This window comes from Schistocerca serialis, chromosome 6 (assembly GCF_023864345.2).
Source record: "Schistocerca serialis cubense isolate TAMUIC-IGC-003099 chromosome 6, iqSchSeri2.2, whole genome shotgun sequence".
Classification (NCBI taxonomy): Eukaryota; Metazoa; Arthropoda; class Insecta; order Orthoptera; family Acrididae; genus Schistocerca; species Schistocerca serialis.
This window is the reverse complement of record NC_064643.1, coordinates 363,243,465-363,263,094: the sequence shown is the minus strand read 5'-3', so window position 1 is coordinate 363,263,094 and position 19,630 is coordinate 363,243,465. Positions and strand designations below refer to the sequence as shown.

Sequence of the window (19,630 nt, the reverse complement as noted above, 5' to 3'; positions counted from 1 at the left end):
TTTTGTTTCTGCTTCGGAAAATTGGTTTGATGTCGGCTTTTCGTAGAATTTTGCCAATACGTTCGGTGACCCCTTGTACATATGGTAACACAGCAATGCTCTGTGCCTCCTTCTCCTCTTCCCTATTAGTCTTCTCCCTTGTCGACATGGTGCTGTCTATCATCTGCTTCCCATAGCCATTAGTTCCGAAGATGGACCTGAGGCGTTCAAGTTCTGTCTTCAGATGTTCGTCGTCGCTTATCCTGTACGCTCTCTTCGTTAGCGTGTGCAGGGCGGACTTCTTCTGCGTGGTGTGATGGTGGGAGGAGGCGTGAAGGTACCTGTCCGTATTGGTTGGTTTCCTGTACACTTTGTGGCCAAGTTTACCATCAGGTTTTCGATAAACTTCCACGTCGAGAAAAGGCAGCACCCCATTCTTCTCTGTTTCCATTGTAAACTGAATTTTCCTATGCTGTTGGTTAAGGTGCTTGTGGAAGTTCTGTAACTCCTCTTCTCCGTGGGGCCAGATGACGAAAGTATCATCGACATAGCGAAGCCAACAATTTGGACGTAATGGTGCGGACTGGAGGGCTGTTTCCTCAAATGCCTCCATGAAAATTTCCGCTGCGATAGGCGATAGGGGTGAGCCCATAGCTACACCATCAGTTTGTTCATAAAATTGACCTCTCCACTTGAAATAGGTGGTCGTCAGACAGTGGCGCACAAGCTCACATATATCAGGTGCCACGCGTTCTTCTAGGATGTTCACAGTATCTGACACTGGGACATTCGTGAATAGGGATTTGACGTCGAAACTAACCATCAGATCTTGGTCCGTAACACGCATTTCCTTTAGGAGAGACACGAAGTGAGTGGAATCCTTAACGTAGGACTCGGTTTGATGCACTAGGTGTCGGAGCCTAGGTGCCAGTTCTTTCGCTAGGTAGTAGGTCGGCGAATTTATACTGTTTACTATGGGCCTTAAGGGGAAGTCGGTTTTGTGTACCTTCGGTACACCATATATCCTTGGTGCCTGTGTCACTTGCGGGATGAATCTTCTGGACTTGTCGAAGTTGATTCAAGAGTGCTTGAGCAATGCCTGCGTCGTTTTGATTACCTTGGCCGTCGGATCTCCCTGAAGTTTCTTGTAGATAGGTTCTGCGAGAATATCTTCCATTCGTTTGTTGTAATCAGTTGTGTCCAAGACTCTTCAAAAAAGCAAGAGATGCAGAGACACGAGTGTTGTGCCGTATTCTTTGCGGTTGACGTCTCACATAAAAACGAACAAGGCGAGGAATATCTGTGTTAAAGCCAGTAAAGCATTGCTACGGGAAAGGATCCGCCACATCCGCATAAGTCTCGATGCTCACAACAGGAATTTGTGTGATCTGCACCTATTTCTGGCCGGAAAACGTCAGATGGAAGACTGGGATAAAGTCGACAGGTTAATCATTCAGCAAGCATCAAGGACCAGCAATAGTATTACTAACCGCCAGATGAGAAAGTACGACAAACTACAACAGAAAGCCACGGACGAAACATTGACGCTGGACAGGCGACGGACAGTGGTCAACCTCTCCAGCCACACCTTGAGCGAAGCAACCACAGCAATTCTGGCCAAGGGGATGAATTTCGCAGTCGCACCTAAGCGAGTTCCAAAAGAAGATATCATAGAATCCGTAGAGGCTTCGGTACGACATCTGCCACAGGCCGAGGCGGAGATGATCCGGCAGGAAACGGTCAGAGTTCTAAGTAAAGCAAAGCCACCGAAGCAAAACATCAACGCTGAGGAATAGCATGCCATGAAGGAACTCAGGGACAACCCCCACTTAGTAGTGGTACAGGCAGATAAGGGCAACGCCACTGTAGTCTTGGACACAACTGATTACAACAAACGAATGGAAGATATTCTCGCAGAACCTATCTACAAGAAACTGCAGGGAGATCCGACGGCCAAGGTAATCAAAACGACGCAGGCATTGCTCAAGCACTCTAGAATCAACATCGACAAGGCCAGAAGATTCATCCCGCAAGTGACACAGGCACCAAGGATATATGGTGTACCGAAGGTACACAAAACCGACTTCCCCTTAAGGCCCATAGTAAACAGTATAAATTCGCCGACCTACTACCTAGCGAAAGAACTGGCACCTAGGCTCCGACACCTAGTGCATCAAACCGAGTCCTACGTTAAGGATTCCACTCACTTCGTGTCTCTCCTAAAGAATATGCGTGTTACGGACCAAGATCTGATGGTTAGTTTCGACGTCAAATCCCTATTCACGAATGTCCCAGTGTCAGATACTGTGAACATCCTAGAAGAACGCGTGGCACCTGATATATGTGAGCTTGTGCGCCACTGTCTGACGACCACCTATTTCAAGTGGAGAGGTCAATTTTATGAACAAACTGATGGTGTAGCTATGGACTCACCCCTATCGCCTATCGCAGCGGAAATTTTCATGGAGGCATTTGAGGAAACAGCCCTCCAGTCCGCACCATTACGTCCAAATTGTTGGCTACGCTATGTCGATGATACTTTCGTCATCTGGCCCCACGGAGAAGAGGAGTTACAGAACTTCCACAAGCACCTTAACCAACAGCATAGGAAAATTCAGTTTACAATGGAAACAGAGAAGAATGGGGTGCTGCCTTTTCTCGACGTGGAAGTTTATCGAAAACCTGATGGTAAAATTGGCCACAAAGTGTACAGGAAACCAACCAATACGGACAGGTACCTTCACGCCTCCTCCCACCTTCACCCCACGCAGAAGAAGTCCGCCCTGCACACGCTAACGAAGAGAGCGTACAGGATAAGCGACGAAGAACATCTGAAGACAGAACTTGAACGCCTCAGGTCCATCTTCGGAACTAATGGCTATGGGAAGCAGATGATAGACAGCACCATGTCGACAAGGGAGAAGACTAATAGGGAAGAGGAGAAGGAGGCACAGAGCATTGCTGTGTTACCATATGTACAAGGGGTCACCGAACGTATTGGCAAAATTCTACGAAAAGCCGACATCAAACCAATTTTCCGAAGCAGAAACAAAATATCAGACATGCTCGGTTCTACCAAGGATGCAGTTGACAAACTACACACAGCTGGTGTGTATGAAATTGGTTGTGCCTGTGGATTAGTCTACATAGGTGAGACGGGACGTACGATTAGCACAAGGCTCTCGGAACATGAAAGATATATCCGCCTGAAACAACACACTAAGTCAGCAGTGGCGGATCACCGAGACGAGTGCGGGAAACCAATATTCTTTCAAGAATCCCGCGTCCTGGCGAAACAGCCTCTCACTTTCAAAAGAAAGATTAGAGAGGCGATAGAAATAGCCAAAAGACCCGCCAACATGAATAGAGAGGACGGGTACAAGCTTCCGAGGGCTACGGAGCGGCGGCAGAGCCGTGGCGGCAGAGCCGTGGCGGCCCATGCAGACACGCGGAGAGCCGCAGTAGTGGTCGCGAGCACACAAAGCAATGGCACGCCGCAGCCGGCTTCTGGGCAGCATGGAAACAGTGTGACGTCACAGCCATTACCTGTTCGCTATTCGTCCGTCTCCTCCAATGGGGTGGATTAATATAAAGACCAATAGAAAACAGCTATTTCAGCCAATGACAGATAATAAAGGAAACACCAATAAAGCATAACTTTCACCCCTCCTCCTCCTCCTTTTACAGCCAATCAAGTAACGACACGGTTTTCTCGCGCAGCTATTTTAGGAACCAAGTGTGTTCATTTAGCAGTTAACGTATCACCCCGGAAATTTGAAACATATCATAGGCCCTGATAAAAGCTAGCTGCAACGCTGGCCGAAACGTTGGCGCATTTTAAATTATGACGATGCGGTCTGATACCCTGAAGAATTTTATTGAAGAAGACAACGGCCGCGGAAGCCTACGCTTACAGGGTATAATTCCTTTACGTTTTCTTCCAGCATGGATAGTTACCCAATAGATATGTGTAAGCCCTGAACTACATCTTCGCACTTTTCAATTTTTTTTATGGTTTTAATTTACTGTTACTATGTTACCATTTGCGTACATCGTTGTTACTTTGGACGAAACTACAGCTTACCTGCTGCTTAAATGACATGATAGAAGTCTAGAGTATGCAAATGACTTTGTATAAGCCCGTCTGATAATTATATTTCTACATTTTTACAATAAAAGTTCTACTATGTTATCATTTGAGTACAATGTCGATATTTCGGATCTAGCAACGGATTACGGTGTTACTTTAATGACAGATTGTAATTCCACACCTCTGTTTTAAGAGTTGTACATTTTTAAATTTTTGTACGACTATTTTAGAGTTGTTGACCATATGTCTGTGATTTTTGCAAATTGTTAAATCCTGTTTAATTAGTCTATTGTTTATTTGTTTGCGGTAACTCTACTAAATATAAATTTAATTTCTACATAGGTACATTGCGTAATTAACGCTATAAGAATAACTCTTCAGAGTCGAGCCTGCCTTAATTACTAAATGGCAATAATTTTTTAAACATGTTTTTAGATTTATGTTCGTCCTCGCTTTAGCTAGCACACTGTAATGTAATCACATAAATAATTTCAAGTAAGAAACCCACGTTACACTAGTGACATCTGTCGGTCCAGTGACAATGCTTATTCTTTACGCGTCACCGCCTGCTGGTCTAGCAGCGCCCTGATTGCAATGATGTACTGTATTGTGATTGACATAAGGCGAATAATTCTTTTTATACCCGTTTTAATCCAGAGGTGCAGCTCCATCAGCCTTCTAGTTTGTTACGTTCTTACCAGTTCACGAGAAACGGTTCTTGTACTGGTATTTTAAGACATGTACCATAACCTGTCTGTCACCATATCTTGTTCTTCTGCTTTTTCATTTATATTGTACCTGATACTCCATATTACAATTGTTTTGTACATAGTCACACTCTGTAAACGCTTTCGAGGTCTGAAGACGGATACAATTATTACCAATAAAGTTTATTATTAACGATCTTCGGAAATAATTTATCTTCTCCAATGTACTACCACAGATCACGCTTTAATTATCATTATGAGCAAAGTAAAACATTTCGAAACATTTGCGCTCCGGCTTAGACATCTGTCTTAGCGTTGTCCTAACTTTCCAGTAGAATCATCATAGAAGGCAGCTGCCTGTGCTCTCCACCATTTATCTAATCTGGTATTCACGGCGTTGTCTTCGTAGCCAGCGGTTCTTGTGAGCAGAGATGAAACTAAGACGAAGGCAAGTCCGGACGGTGTGATGGGTAACTGAACACTTCTCGTCGGAAACGCTGCAGATGCGACTTCATTGCAGCTGTAATTTGCGGGCGAAAACTGTCATGAAGAAAGAAATGCGTAACAGTTAAGTTATTTGGGCTGCACGAAATCAGGTGAAATCTCTCAGCAGGCATCCATACTTGGCGGAAGACTACGCGTCTTTATGTGCTCATTAAAGGGCGACGTGACGCGACTGACGGACATACAGAGACACTGCCCAAAACATCTGATGAAAGCTTCATCGGACATTCACTGTGGTTTCCTTTTTGCCATCGTTCTGACCTTAATCAGCGAGTAGCCCTGGTACAAATGACTCTGCATCGTACTATAGCGATTAATTATTTTTGCTGTGCCTCAACTTGTCATCTTAATTAACGTAAAAGCCTGATTCATCATATAGTAAAGTTAACATTGAGAAAGCAAGAGCAATTTCACACCTAAGCAAAGAGAGTGGTTAGCTGGAAAAGGGACACTGAACGCCTAACCAAACGGAGCAAATGTCTGATGACATGATAGAAGAAGAAATTGGAGACAAAATGGAAGACGTGACTAAAAGAAGGTATCGGTTGATGGGACACATCTTACTGTATCATCATTTGGTAATGGGTGGAAGTGTGGAAATAAAAGCTGTAGGGAGAGACAAAGCTTTGAATACAGAGAGAATGTCCAGTAAATGAGGAGAACTGAAGGGGCTTACAGAGGGGAAACTAGCGCGGAGAATAACTATGAGCCACTCTTCGGTGTGGGCAATGATAACAAAACAATAATAGTGAACCGTGAATTATTTTCGAAGCATATTCTTAAGAACTTATTTTACTTACTAGCGATTCATCAAGAACATTAACAAAATGGTTCAAATGGCTCTGACCACTATAGAACGTAACATCTGAGGTCATCAGTCCCGTAGAACTTAGAACTACTTAAACCTAACTAACCTAAGGACATCACACACATCCATGCCCAAGGCAGGATTCGAACCGGCGACCGTAGCGGTCGCGCGGTTCCCGACTGAAGCGCCTAGAAGCGCTCGGCCACACCGGCCGGCAAGATTAACACATTTAATCACACTATGTAAGCGTGGAAGTAGTTGCCAGGGAGTAACTGATGAAATCATAATCAAATTCCGCCGGCCGAAGTGGCCGAGCGGTTCTAGGCGCTATAGTCAGGAACGCGAGGCCGCTACGGTCGCAGGTTCGAATCCTAGGGGACTTATGACCACAGCAGTTGAGTCCCATAGTGCTCAGAGCCATTTTTGAACCTTTCGCCCTTACTCTTCAATCTGTACATCGAGGAAGCAATGATGGAAATAAAAGAAATGTTCAGGAGTGGAATTAAAATACAGAGTGAAAGGATATCAATGATACGATTCGCTGATGACGTTGCTATCCTGAGTGAAAGTGAAGAAGAATTAAATGATCTGCTGAACGGAATGAACAGTCTAATGAGTGCACAGTATGGTTTGAGAGTAAATCGGAGAAAGACGAAGGTAATGAGAAGTAGTAGAAATGAGAACAGCGAGAAACTTAACATCAGGATTGATGGTCACGAAGTCAATGAAGTTAAGGAATTCTGTTACCTAAGCAGTAAAATAACCAATGACGGACGGAGCAAGGAGGACATCAAAAGCAGACTCGCTATGCCAAAAAAGGCATTTCTGGCCAAGAGAAGTCTACTAATATCAAATACCGGCCTTAATTTGAGGAAGAAATTTCTGAGGATGTACGTCTGGAGTACAGCATTGTATGGTAGTGAAACATGGACTGTGGAAAAACCGGAACAGAAGAGAATCGAAGCATTTGAGATGTGGTGCTATAGACGAATATTGAAAATTAGGTGGACTGATAAGGTAAGGAATGAGGAGGTTCTACGCAGAATCGGAGAGGAAAGGAATATGTGGAAAACACTGATAAGGAGAAGGGACAGGATGATAGGACATCTGCTAAGACATGAGGGAATGACTTCCATGGCACTAGAGGGTGCTGTAGAGGGCAAAAACTGTACAGGGAGACAGAGATTGGAATACGTCAAGCAAATAATTGAGGACGTAGGCTGCAAGTGCTACTGTGAGATGAAGATGTTAGCACAGGAAAGCAATTCGTGGCGGGCCGCATCAAACCAGTCAGTAGACTGATGACCAAAAAAAAAAACTGAGATCTCTCGAGAAGACTTGGCGCAGGACCCCCAAATCGCTCTCCCGAACCGTCCGCTGCGAGCGGCTTCATGGACGCAGGAAGGCGCGCCGATCTGCCGTCTCACGGCGTCGCAGCTCGCCCCGGGCAGCCCGTTGCTCTCGTGTCGACCGCGAAGCCACTAACCCTCACTATACGGCGCGGCCCACTGGACTAACGAGGCGACCTCACATGCGCCGACGCTCAAGGCAGACAAATCATCTAGTGTCTCAGTGCGTGACCGACCAACCGATCGATCCAACTGCCAATGACCATTGCCTGAGTAAACTCGAGCAGACTGGCGGCCTAAAGCGCAGACTCAGATGCGGGAACTAAGCCCCGACCGGGCGACCACACGCTGAGTTCTCTTACTGGCAGTGTGGAAAGACTCTCATTTTGCCGGCTTTAAAGGTTGATCCGAACGAAGGACATACTAGCACTCCGGACGACAGACAGACACTAACTGCCTCACAACTGCGGACGAGAGACAGACTAGCAAGCTGGAGACGAGAGACTTACCCAGACTGCTTACTGACAAGCTCATAGCGCCCCTTTAGTGCACGTGAACAGGCTTCCTTTCCTCTTTCCCGCCAGAGGGAGACACCAAAGCTGCGATTGCCACAGCGGTGCCACCGCCAGAAACGGAGGGCGACTGCTTCACACTACGCGCTCCGGCGCGCTCTTCAAAACAGCAATTTTTACCACGCCTCAAATAGCAACAAAAACATCAGGTCTTCTAAAAGAGAATTACACATTATATCAGTTTGTTCAGAACAGCCACTCTGCACTGCAAGGTATGCCATTCAGATTGCAAACACCACGTTCCTTCTGCATTCAGGGGCTCGTGCTTAGCTGGCAACAAAGTGACCGGTGATGATTCACCACGCTCATTGCCCGTGACGCTATTGCCTGCTCGCAGCCGGCAGACTCGCCCGCGTGGGCGCCGCGGTGCCTACTGACGCGGCCCGACCTGGTGCTGCTCGAGGACCTATCGGCCCAGGCGTTCCGGGTGCTGGACAGCCGCGCGCCGCTGGACCTGGAACACTGCCGCCTCACGCTGCGCACACTCGCCGCCTTCCACGCCGCCTCCATCTTGCTGGAACGCCGCGCTGGAGTACCTCTAGACACGCTCTTCCCAGAGGTTAGCTCCAGTCTCCTGTTCGGTAGGGTCAGCAACTTGCTTTGTGCAAATGTACCCTTGTATGTACGATGGGGTTAATTTTCTGACATCGGGTGGTTATAATTAAAGTGCAGACACTCACAGATGTCAATTGTGGACTGTACTTATCGTACGGCTGCGAAACTTGGCAGGTATGCAAATGCTTTAATGAGGAGCTTCTTTACACTGGAAGAAAGTTAGTTCCAATTTTGGTCACCAGGTGCAAATCTGGCGCTGTACAGAATCGCGTCGACGACCCTGGTGCTGATGTTGAACAAATTGTGTAAGTAATCGTTAACAATAAAATCCAAACTATGCCTCTCTCACTTGTTTGACTTTCTGCCTGTGTCCCGTTCCTAGTCCATTAAATACATAAACATTTCTATATGTTTTTTCTTGCATTCAAAGAGCAACATTTTTACCTGGTGGTAAAAATCGGAACCAATATTCCTCCTGTGTCAATCATAACCACTCGGTAACATTAAATATCGTTCTCAAGATCGCATGATCAGGCTGAGACTCTTATGTTATTTGAGTAAGTTGTCTCGACTCTCAGCTATTTGAATCAGCGACATATTTAGATAAAGCCGTGGGATTTCTTTAATTTTTCCTTTTTGTGGAGATTCACCTTTTCCATATGTTTACTAAAGAAAAACATGTTCCATGGCATCGTGTAACATCACAAGTGGTCTAGGGGTGCCAGAACGGTAGCTCAGCATGTTCGGTCAGACGATTAACGGCATTGTGCAATAAAAAAAAACTGAGTTAATGGATAAACGATGAACTTGAACAAGCGTCGTGGGACGTCTGCCCTGAGCAGATAGAACGAACAACAACGAACAAAATGAGAAGAAAACAAAAAAAGAGGGGGAGGGACTTCGTTGCTAATCAAAAGGTTCTCGGTCGCAGGTTCGAAACCCGCCATCTCATAAATTTTGATTAATAGTCAGCTCTGGCGGACGAAGACTTCCGGCATAAGAAGTCATCCTCATTCTGTCAACGGCCTTCACAAAGACTGTGGAGAACTGGATAGAGGTCCTTGGCGTAGGAAACTGCCCCTAATGGTGGAAGAATCAGCAACGATGAAGGGCGTGAGGATGAAAAAGGTAATGGAGACCATTGCATTAAAGATGCGTAACATGTATCCATAGGACATGTGGCCGCTAATTGGAAAAGTGTCAACAAGGTCTCGCCATTTTCAAAAGAATCCGGAATAGTCCCCCATTCAGATCTCCTGGAGAGAATTGCCAAAGGGAGGTGACCATGACAAAAGATTGAATAACCAACGAAAAGTTGACATCTTCAACTTCAGTAGTCCTGTCTTCCTCAGATGCTTGTAATATTACAGTATATTGTTAATATTTACTTGGTGATGCTATTTGGTTTACATTTTGGGACAATGTATGTATACTCAATAAAATCTTTCTGGGTTTGTGACCGCACTGCCAATATATATAAAACTACTGACGTTTCGGTCACTGCATTGAATTTCGATTCCCCCTCGAAGTGGGCGGGCTGGCAGCAGCTTAGTGCGCTGCTCTTCAGCCTACAGAATTTTTAAAACATAAGAAGATAAGAAACAATAAAACGATAAAACAGAAACTTAAATTGTAAAACTGCGAAATTGTGAAAAGTTAAAACACAAAACAAAGGGTTGGCGATACTAATAAAATACACAGGAAGCAGACAGGTAAAATAGAAGACAGACAATTATAAAACACGGCTACAGACTGGTTTCTGTCCGCAAGAGACATATAAATCACACCCAGCGACAGTATGATTTCCGTTTGCAACACTTCGTAAATGCACAACACTGAACACTCACAGCCAAGGGCTGATGGCGGGGGGGGGGGGGGGGGGCACCTGGACAGACGAGGGGAAAGAAGGGGAGAGGAGGAGAGGAGAAGAAAAACGACTGGGATAAGCGAGGCGAAATGCGTGGCGTTCAAGAATTTTGAGGGACTTACGGTAAATGAGAGGTGCGGGATGGGCATAGCAGAGGGTGTGGCAGATGAGGGATTTATAAATGTGGAGGATGGTGGAGGGGTCCAGACCCCATGTGCGGCCAGAGAGGTGTTTGAGGAGGTGGAGTCGGGAGCGTGCCTTGGCTTGGATCGTCCAGAGATGGTCAAGGGTGACACCATGGTACTTGAGGGTGGGAGTGAGGTGATTTGGAAAACCATAGATGGTGACATAAAAATCAAGGAGGCGGAAGGAAGTGGTGGTTTTGCCTACAATGATTACCAGGGTTTTGGAAGGATTGACTCTGAGCAGCCACTGGATACATCAAGTGATTAACCGGTCAGGATGGGATTGGAGAAGGTGCTGGGAGCGTTGCAGGGTGGGGGTGAGGGCAAGGAAGGCAGTGTCATTGGCGTACTGGAGAAGATGGATGGGGGGTGAAGGCGGCGGCATGCCCACAATATACGAGTATAGAAGGTAGAGAAGAGGGAAGAGGACGGAACCTTGGGGCACACCGGTGGAGGTTTGGAAAGTGTAGGAATCCGTATGGCGACATAGGAAGGACGGTGAGAAAGGAAGGAGGCGATCAGACGAACGTGGTTAATAGGAAGAGCGAAGGTTTGGAGCTTGAAGAGAAGAACAGAACGTCATACACGGTCTGGGCACGCTCAAGGTCGGGAGAGAGGAAGATGGCGTGGCTACGGGAATTTAATTGTTCGGAGAGGTGGTGAGTGAGATGAAGGAGGTCATCGGCAGAGAAGGATGGCCAAAAGCCACAATGGGTAGAGGGAAGTAGGCAGAGATGGTGGAGGTGACGGTAAATGCGTCGGCTGAGGATGGATTCCAGGACCTTGCTGAAGGCCGAGGTAAGGCTGACGGGGCGGTAGGATGAAACAGCAGAAGGCGGTTTGTCGGGTTTCAGGAACATCAGGATCCGGGAGGTTTTCCACAGATCGGGGTAGAAGCCAGTGGACGATACCGCTGACCAGGGTGAGGAGGAAGGAGGCGGTAGCTTCACGGAGGTGAGGTAGGTAACACAGTCGTGACTGGGAGCGGTGTTGTGTTACTTGCGCAGTATAGCTAAGATATCTTGAGTGGCGATTGGGGGTGTTCAGTTCAGTGTGTGTAATGTTGTCCAAGTATTGGAAGCCAGGTGCGAGTGGGGAGGCTGAGGTGTCAGTTCGATCACGGACATCAGGCCAGAGGGTGTAATCGAACTGGGGCTCATTAGGGATAGTAAAGGTATTGCATAGGTAGGAAGCAAAATGGTTAGTCTTACTATGGTTATCAGGATACGGTTGGTCATCATGACGGACAGGGTAGTGGGGGGGGGGGGGGGGGGGTTAGACCCGGTACAGCGGCCGAAGGCTAACCAGTTCTTTTTTTTTTTTTGTCATCAGTCTACTGACTGTTTTGATGCGGCCCGCCACGAATTCTTTTCCTGTGCTAACCTATTCATCTCAGAGTAGCACTTGCAACCTACGTCCTCAATTATTTGCTCGACGTATTCCAATCTCTGTCTTCCTCTACAGTTTTTGCCCTCTACAGCTCCCTCTAGTACCATGGAAGTCATTCCCTCATGTCTTAGCAGACGTCCTATCATCCTGTCCCTTCTCCTTATCAGTGTTTTCCACATATTCCTTTCCTCTCCGATTCTGCATAGAACCTCCTCATTCCTTACCTTATCAGTCCACCTAATTTTCAACATTCGTCTATAGCACTACCTCTCAAATGCTTCGATTCTCTTCTGTTCCGGTTTTCCCAAAGTCCATGTTTCACTACCATAAAATGCCGTACTCCAGACGTACATCCTCAGAAATTTCTTCCTCAAATTAAGGTTCAAATGGTTCAAATGGCTCTGAGCACTATGGGACTCAACTGCTGTGGTCATCAGTCCCCTAGAACTTAGAACTACTTAAACCTAACTAACCTAAGGACATCACACACATCCGTGCCCGAGGCAGGAATCGAACCTGCGACCGTAGCAGTCGCACGGTTCCGGACTGCGCGCCTAGAACCGCGAGACCACCGCGGCCGGCTCAAATTAAGGTCGGTATTTGATATTAGTAGACTTCTCTTGGCCAGAAATGCCTTTTTTGCCATAGCGAGTCTGCTTTTGATGTCCTCCTTGCTCCGTCCGTCATTGGTTATTTTACTGCCTAGGTAGCAAAATTCCATAACTTCATTGACTTCGTGACCATCAATCCTGATGTTAAGTTTCTCGCTGTTCTCATTTCTACTACTTCTCATTACCTTCGTCTTTCTCCGATTTACTCTCAAACCATACTGTGTACTCATTAGACTGTTCATTCCGTTCAGCAGATCATTTAATTCTTCTTCACTTTCACTCAGGATAGCAATGTCATCAGCGAATCGTATCATTGATATCCTTTCACCTTGTATATTAATTCCACTCCTGAACCTTTCTTTTATTTCCATCATTGCTTCCTCGAGGTACAGATTGAAGAGTAGGGGCGAAAGGCTACAGCCTTGTCTTACACCCTTTTTAATACGAGCACTTCGTTCTTGATCGTCCACTCTTATTATTCCCTCTTGGTTGTTGTACAAATTGTATATGACCCGTCTCTCCCTATAGCTTACCCCTACTTTTTTCAGAATCTCGAACAGCTTGCACCATTTTATATTGTCGAACGCTTTTTCCAGGTCGACAAATCCTATGAAGGTGTCTTGATTTTTCTTTAGCCTTGCTTCCATTATTAGCCCTAACGTCAGAATTGCGTCACAGGCAGGTGCGCCTGCGATGGTGTACTCAACGACGAACCTGGCTCCACGAATGCCAGAACGTAATTTTTTCGGATGAATTCACGTCCTGTTTACAGCATCATGATGGTCGCATTCGTGTTTGGTGACATCGTGGCGAACGCACATTGGAAGCGTGTATTCGTCATCGCCATACTGGCTTATCACCCGGCGTGATGGTATTATGGGGCGCCATTGGTTAAACGTCTCGGCCACCTCTTGTTCGCATTGACGGCACTCTGAACAGTGGACGTTACATTTCAGATGTGTTACGACCCGTGACTCTGCCCTTCATTCGATCCCTGCGAAAACCTACATTTCAGCAGGATAATGCACGACCGCATGTTGCAGGTCCCTGTACGGGTCTTTGTGGATACAGAAAATGTTCGACTGCTGTCCTGGCCAGCACATTCTACAAATATCTCACCAATTGAAAACGTCTGGTCAATGGTGGCCGAGTAACTGCCTCGTCACACTACGCCGGTCACTACTCTTGATGAACTGTGGTATCCTGTTGAAGCTGCATGGGTAGCTGTACCTGTACACGCCATCCAAGCTCTATTTGACTCAATGCCGAAGCGTATCAAGACCGTTATTACGGCCAGAGGTGGTTGTTATGGGTACTGATTTCTCAGGATCTATGCCCCCAAACTGCGTGAAAATGTAATCACATGTCAGTTCTAGTATAATATATTTGTCCAATGCATACCCGTTTATCATCTGCATTTCTTCTTGGTGTAGCAATTTTAATGGCCAGAGGTGTATTTTAGTGCTGAGTATAAAATATAGTCCTTCAATCATTAGGCCGAATTATTGCTTTTTCGGTCTTTTACTTCAGTAACATATGGTAACCTACAATGACCACCATCAGATCATCTGATGATGGTGATTATAGACCGAAAGCGGTATTCTGTTAACAAAAAGTTTGGGACCATAGACATAAATTAAAGGAAACTTATTCTAAATTAATATTTTACAAAGCGTAAGTAGTGCCTGTTCTCATATGCTTATGAGAATACTGTGTATTCAGCATAGCTAGAAAATGAAAGTGAAAAACTGAAGTACTGAGGTTGTTACATAATATGTCTTGAGAGAGCACACCCGCTCATCAGGCATCAGGCGGCAGTCAGGAATTTTTAATCTGAAGAGTAGGATGAAGTATAGAAAATATCATTTGGCAAATTATGTCGAACGAATGGATTGTACCACACTCATCAAGAAGTTCTGCAACTCGGATCTCAAGAACGATGAAACTCAGCAGTCTTGGAACAGAGGAGAAGAAACTTTGAGGCGGTACGCGCTGACAAAACCTGTCCACGAGGTTGGAGGGCCAGACGAAACACCCTTGTAACAGAATCATAATAAAATTCGATACCTTTTTAGTATTATCCCAAAAATGTACTATAGGTCTCTAGAAGAGTGTAGCGTTCCAAAGTATTGGAATAGGGCACAGGTCATCCCCGTTTTCAAGAAGGGACGTCGAACAGATGTGCAGAACTATAGACCTATATCTCTAACGTCGATCAGTTGAAGAATTTTGGAACACGTATTATGTTCGAGTATAATGACTTTTCTGGAGACTAGAAATCTACTCTGTAGGAATCAGCATGGGTTTCGAAAAAGACGGTCGTGTGAAACCCAGCTCGCGCTATTCGTCCACGAGACTCAGAGGGCCATAGACACGGGTTCACAGGTAGATGCCGTGTTTCCTGACTTCCGCAAGGCGTTCGATACAGTTCCACACAGTCGTTTAATGAACAAAGTAAGAGCATATGGACTATCAGACCAATTGTCATTCTCAATGGAGAGAAGTCTTCTGAAGTAAGAGTGATTTCGGGTGTGCCGCAGGGGAGTGTCATAGGACCATTGCTATTCACAATATACACTCCTGGAAATGGAAAAAAGAACACATTGACACCGGTGTGTCAGACCCACCATACTTGCTCCGGACACTGCGAGAGGGCTGTACAAGCAATGATCACACGCACGGCACAGCGGACACACCAGGAACCGCGGTGTTGGCCGTCGAATGGCGCTAGCTGCGCAGCATTTGTGCACCGCCGCCGTCAGTGTCAGCCAGTTTGCCGTGGCATACGGAGCTCCATAGCAGTCTTTAACACTGGTAGCATGCCGCGACAGCGTGGACGTGAACCGTATGTGCAGTTGACGGACTTTGAGCGAGGGCGTATAGTGGGCATGCGGGAGGCCAGGTGGACGTACCGCCGAATTGCACAACACGTGGGGCGTGAGGTCTCCACAGTACATCGATGTTGTCGCCAGTGGTCGGCGGAAGGTGCACGTGCCCGTCGACCTGGGACCGGACCGCAGCGACGCACGGATGCACGCCAAGACCGTAGGATCCTACGCAGTGCCGTAGGGGACCGCACCGCCACTTCCCAGCAAATTAGCGACACTGTTGCTCCTGGGGTATCGGCGAGGACCATTCGCAACCGTCTCCATGAAGCTGGGCTACGGTCTCGCACACCGTTAGGCCGTCTTCCGCTCACGCCCCAACATCGTGCAGCCCGCCTCCAGTGGTGTCGCGACAGGCGTGAATGGAGGGACGAATGGAGACGTGTCGTCTTCAGCGATGAGAGTCGCTTCTGCCTTGGTGCCAATGATGGTCGTATGCGTGTTTGGCGCCGTGCAGGTGAGCGCCACAATCAGGACTGCATACGACCGAGGCACACAGGGCCAACACCCGGCATCATGGTGTGGGGAGCGATCTCCTACACTGGCCGTACACCACTGGTGATCGTCGAGGGGACACTGAATAGTGCACGGTACATCCAAACCGTCATCGAACCCATCGTTCTACCATTCCTAGACCGGCAAGGGAACTTGCTGTTCCAACAGGACAATGCACGCCCGCATGTCTCCCGTGCCACCCAACGTGCTCTAGAAGGTGTAAGTCAACTACCCTGGCTAGCAAGATCTCCGGATCTTTCCCCCATTGAGCATGTTTGGGACTGGATGAAGCGTCGTCTTACGCGGTCTGCACGTCCAGCACGAACGCTGGTCCAACTGAGGCGCCAGGTGGAAATGGCATGGCAAGCCGTTCCACAGGACTACATCCAGCATCTCTACGAACGTCTCCATGGGAGAATAGCAGCCTGCATTGCTGCGAAAGGTGGATATACACTGTACTAGTGCCGACATTGTGCATGCTCTGTTGCCTGTGTCTATGTGCCTGTGGTTCTGTCAGTGTGATCATGTGATGTATCTGACCCCAGGAATGTGTCAATAAAGTTTCCCCTTCCTGGGACAATGAATTCACGGTGTTCTTATTTCAATTTCCAGGAGTGTACATAAATGACCTTGTGGATGACATCGGAAGTTCACTGGGGCTTTTTGCAGATGATGCTGTGGCGTATCGAGTGGTTGTAACAATGGAAAATTGTATTGAAATGCAGGAGGATCTGCAGCGAATTGACGCATGGTGCAGGGAATGGCAATTGAATCTCAATGTAGACAAGTGTAATGTGCTGTGAATACATAGAAAGATAGATCGCTTATCATTTAGCTACAAAATAGCAGGTCAGCAACTGGAAGCAGTTAATTCCATAAATTATCTGGGAGTATGCATTAGGAGTGATTTAAAATGGAATAATCATATAAAGTTGATCGTCGGTAAAGCAGATGCCAGACTGAGATTCATTGGAAGAATCCTAAGGAAATGCAATCCGAAAACAAAGGAAGTAGGTTACGGTACGCTTGTTCGCCCATTGCTTGAAGACTGCTCAGCAGTGTGGGATCCGTACCAGATAGGGTTGATAGAAGAGATAGAGTAGACCCAACGGAGAGCAGCGCCCTTCGTTATAGGATCATTTAGTAATCGCGAAAGCGTTACGGAGATGATAGATAAACTCCAGTGGAAGACTCTGCAGGAAAGACGCTCAGTAGCAAGGTACGGGCTTTTGTTAAAGTTTCTAGAACATACCTTCACCGAAGAGTCAAGCAGTATATTGCTCCTTCCTACGTATATCTCGCGAAGAGACCATGAGGAAAAATCAGAGAGATTAGAGCCCACACAGAAGCATACGGACAATCTTTCTTTCCACAAACAATACGAGACTGGAATAGATGGGAGAACCGATAGTGGTACTCAAGGTACCCTCCGCCACACACCGTCAGGTGGCTTGCGGAGTATGGGTGTAGATGTAGATGTAGAATGTTATATTGCCCCTTTCTAGGACCGACAGCAGCTTGATCCTGATGTCATCATTTTAGAGTAGTGCCGCTTAACTAGTGTCAAATAAAAGCAGAATACTGTTCCGATACAAGAGAAGGTTAACTGTCTTTTGTATTCAGAATACAATGAAATATTTACTATCACTTTTTAACAAGTCTTAACCAGTTTCTTCGTGCATTAGAATCAGAAGCATAGGAAGTATACACAGTGAACATAATTTGTTCTTCCGTATATATTGTGAAATCTTGAGCAGAAATGAGCAACTGTTTTCATAGCATCGAATTTCGTTAGGCTGTTTCACCCAGCAGTACGCCAGAGAAATAATCTTACAGCCTTTTCCCTGAAAATATTAAACTTTCCGATGGCGACTTGAACAACAATCGGTTGATAGCTTTCTCACTCATTATATTAGAAAGGTGTCGTAGTGAACTCCAGAGAGTCGATACTAAAGAAGAAAACGAGAAAAAAAGGCTTTTTAAGCTTCACTAATTTCTCTTCCACATATGCCTCTGTGAAATAGATCGATGGAGTAATAGAGGAAGGAGCAAACGAACATATACGCATGCGCGTTTGGAGCACTCCCCAAAATTAGCTGGGATGCAACACAAAGAAGAGAGCGTACAGCATATAGACGTCAGTAACAGGGAAATCCTAGCCAGACAGCAATATTTCGACGGCTAAAATATTAGAGGGACCACCGAAAGCTGGTGGACTGCATTTCTGCTTTAACAAGGATGGTGGATTTAAATTGGTCACTGCATAGGAGCCAGCTGTCAACTGAGCGGCATATGAACTGTAACATCCATCGTTCATTTCATTTCGCAAATGAAAGCGCCAACGTGTCGTACACACAGCCCGTCAGAAAGTTGTTTAGTACTAGATATTACAATGGAGAAAACAACTCAGATTTTAAAGGAAGGCTTTTAATAAGGCAGCGACTTCAAACAGAAATAGTATGTAACATCCATCGTTCATTTCATTTCGCAAATGAAAGCGCCAACGTGTCGTACAGACAGCTCATCAGAAAGTTGTTTAGTACTAGATATTACAATGGAGAAAACAAATCAGATTTTAAAGGAAGGCTTTTAATAAGGCAGCGACTTCAAACAGAAATAGTACAAGACATGAAAATAATCTTCGGCACTGTAGTCGAAATCCACAACGTAACGTTCCAGAACTGAGACCATAAGAATTTATCTTATCTAGAATCATAGCAGTCTTAAGGTATGAATAACAGGGGTCATAGAAGCTTGATTCGAATAACGTTACAACATTCACAATGGCTACTAAATCATTGGTTCGGGTATAGCAAGACTTTGATTCCGAGAGTGAATGTAGGTAGAGTCTTAGTTTCATTTGACGTTAAGTAATGAAATAAATACGATATCAGGTGATAGGACTTTTGTCACGCCGTTCCGAAAACCAATTTAGTATCTCTGAGCTTACGAACATCAAGAATTTTAGATTGAATGGTGGCGCTGAATACTCACAAGTAGAAACGGGATTTATCGGTAACCACAGCTAAGATCGGTTTCCGGGACAACGTGAGCTTCGTTGAAAGGTAGTTTTCAAAACTTCTCTGCCATTCGCTGGAATGATTTAAGTATGAGGACAGCGCCCAGACGACAGTTATCGTTTGTTCTAACGTGCGCCATTGCCTGCTTACCGCACTATCCTCTACCCTTAATGCCAACCGCAAGAGCCTCTTCAACAGGTTGAATGAAGCCAGCAGGCATACGCATTAAGTATACTAGGCGATCCTTCTCATCCCATCAATAGCGTCTGTCGCTGCGAAGTAAAAAAACGCGTTTCTTGGGACCTAAATGCTCATACATCGCGGCAAGAATCAACGCGCTGCTGAGCCATCAACCAACAGTAAGCATGACTACATAAACATGACAGGTTCGAATCCTGCCTCGGGCATGGATGTATGTGACGTTCTTAGGTTAGTTAGGTTTAAGTAGTTCTAAGTTCTAGGGGACTGATGAGCTCAGAAGTTAAGTCCCATAGTGCTCAGAGCCATTTGAACCATAGACATGACAATGAGGTTATCTGTGAAAGTTTTGCGTAGTTTGTAATATCGAAACAAAAAATACCCTTTCACCTTATTAGTATTCTTAAATAATATAA

At 46.0% G+C, this 19,630-nt stretch overlaps 1 protein-coding gene across 1 annotated transcript in view; it reads left to right on the top strand.

Annotated features, from left to right (window-relative positions):
• The window catches only part of LOC126484873 (uncharacterized), a 61,419-nt gene that overhangs the window by 9,411 nt on the left and 32,378 nt on the right, over positions 1-19,630 (top strand). Inside the window, exon 2 of the mRNA XM_050108468.1 lies at positions 8,347-8,568. Within this exon, the coding sequence (XP_049964425.1) occupies positions 8,347-8,568 (222 nt within the window). The remainder of the gene's footprint in view (positions 1-8,346; positions 8,569-19,630) is intronic.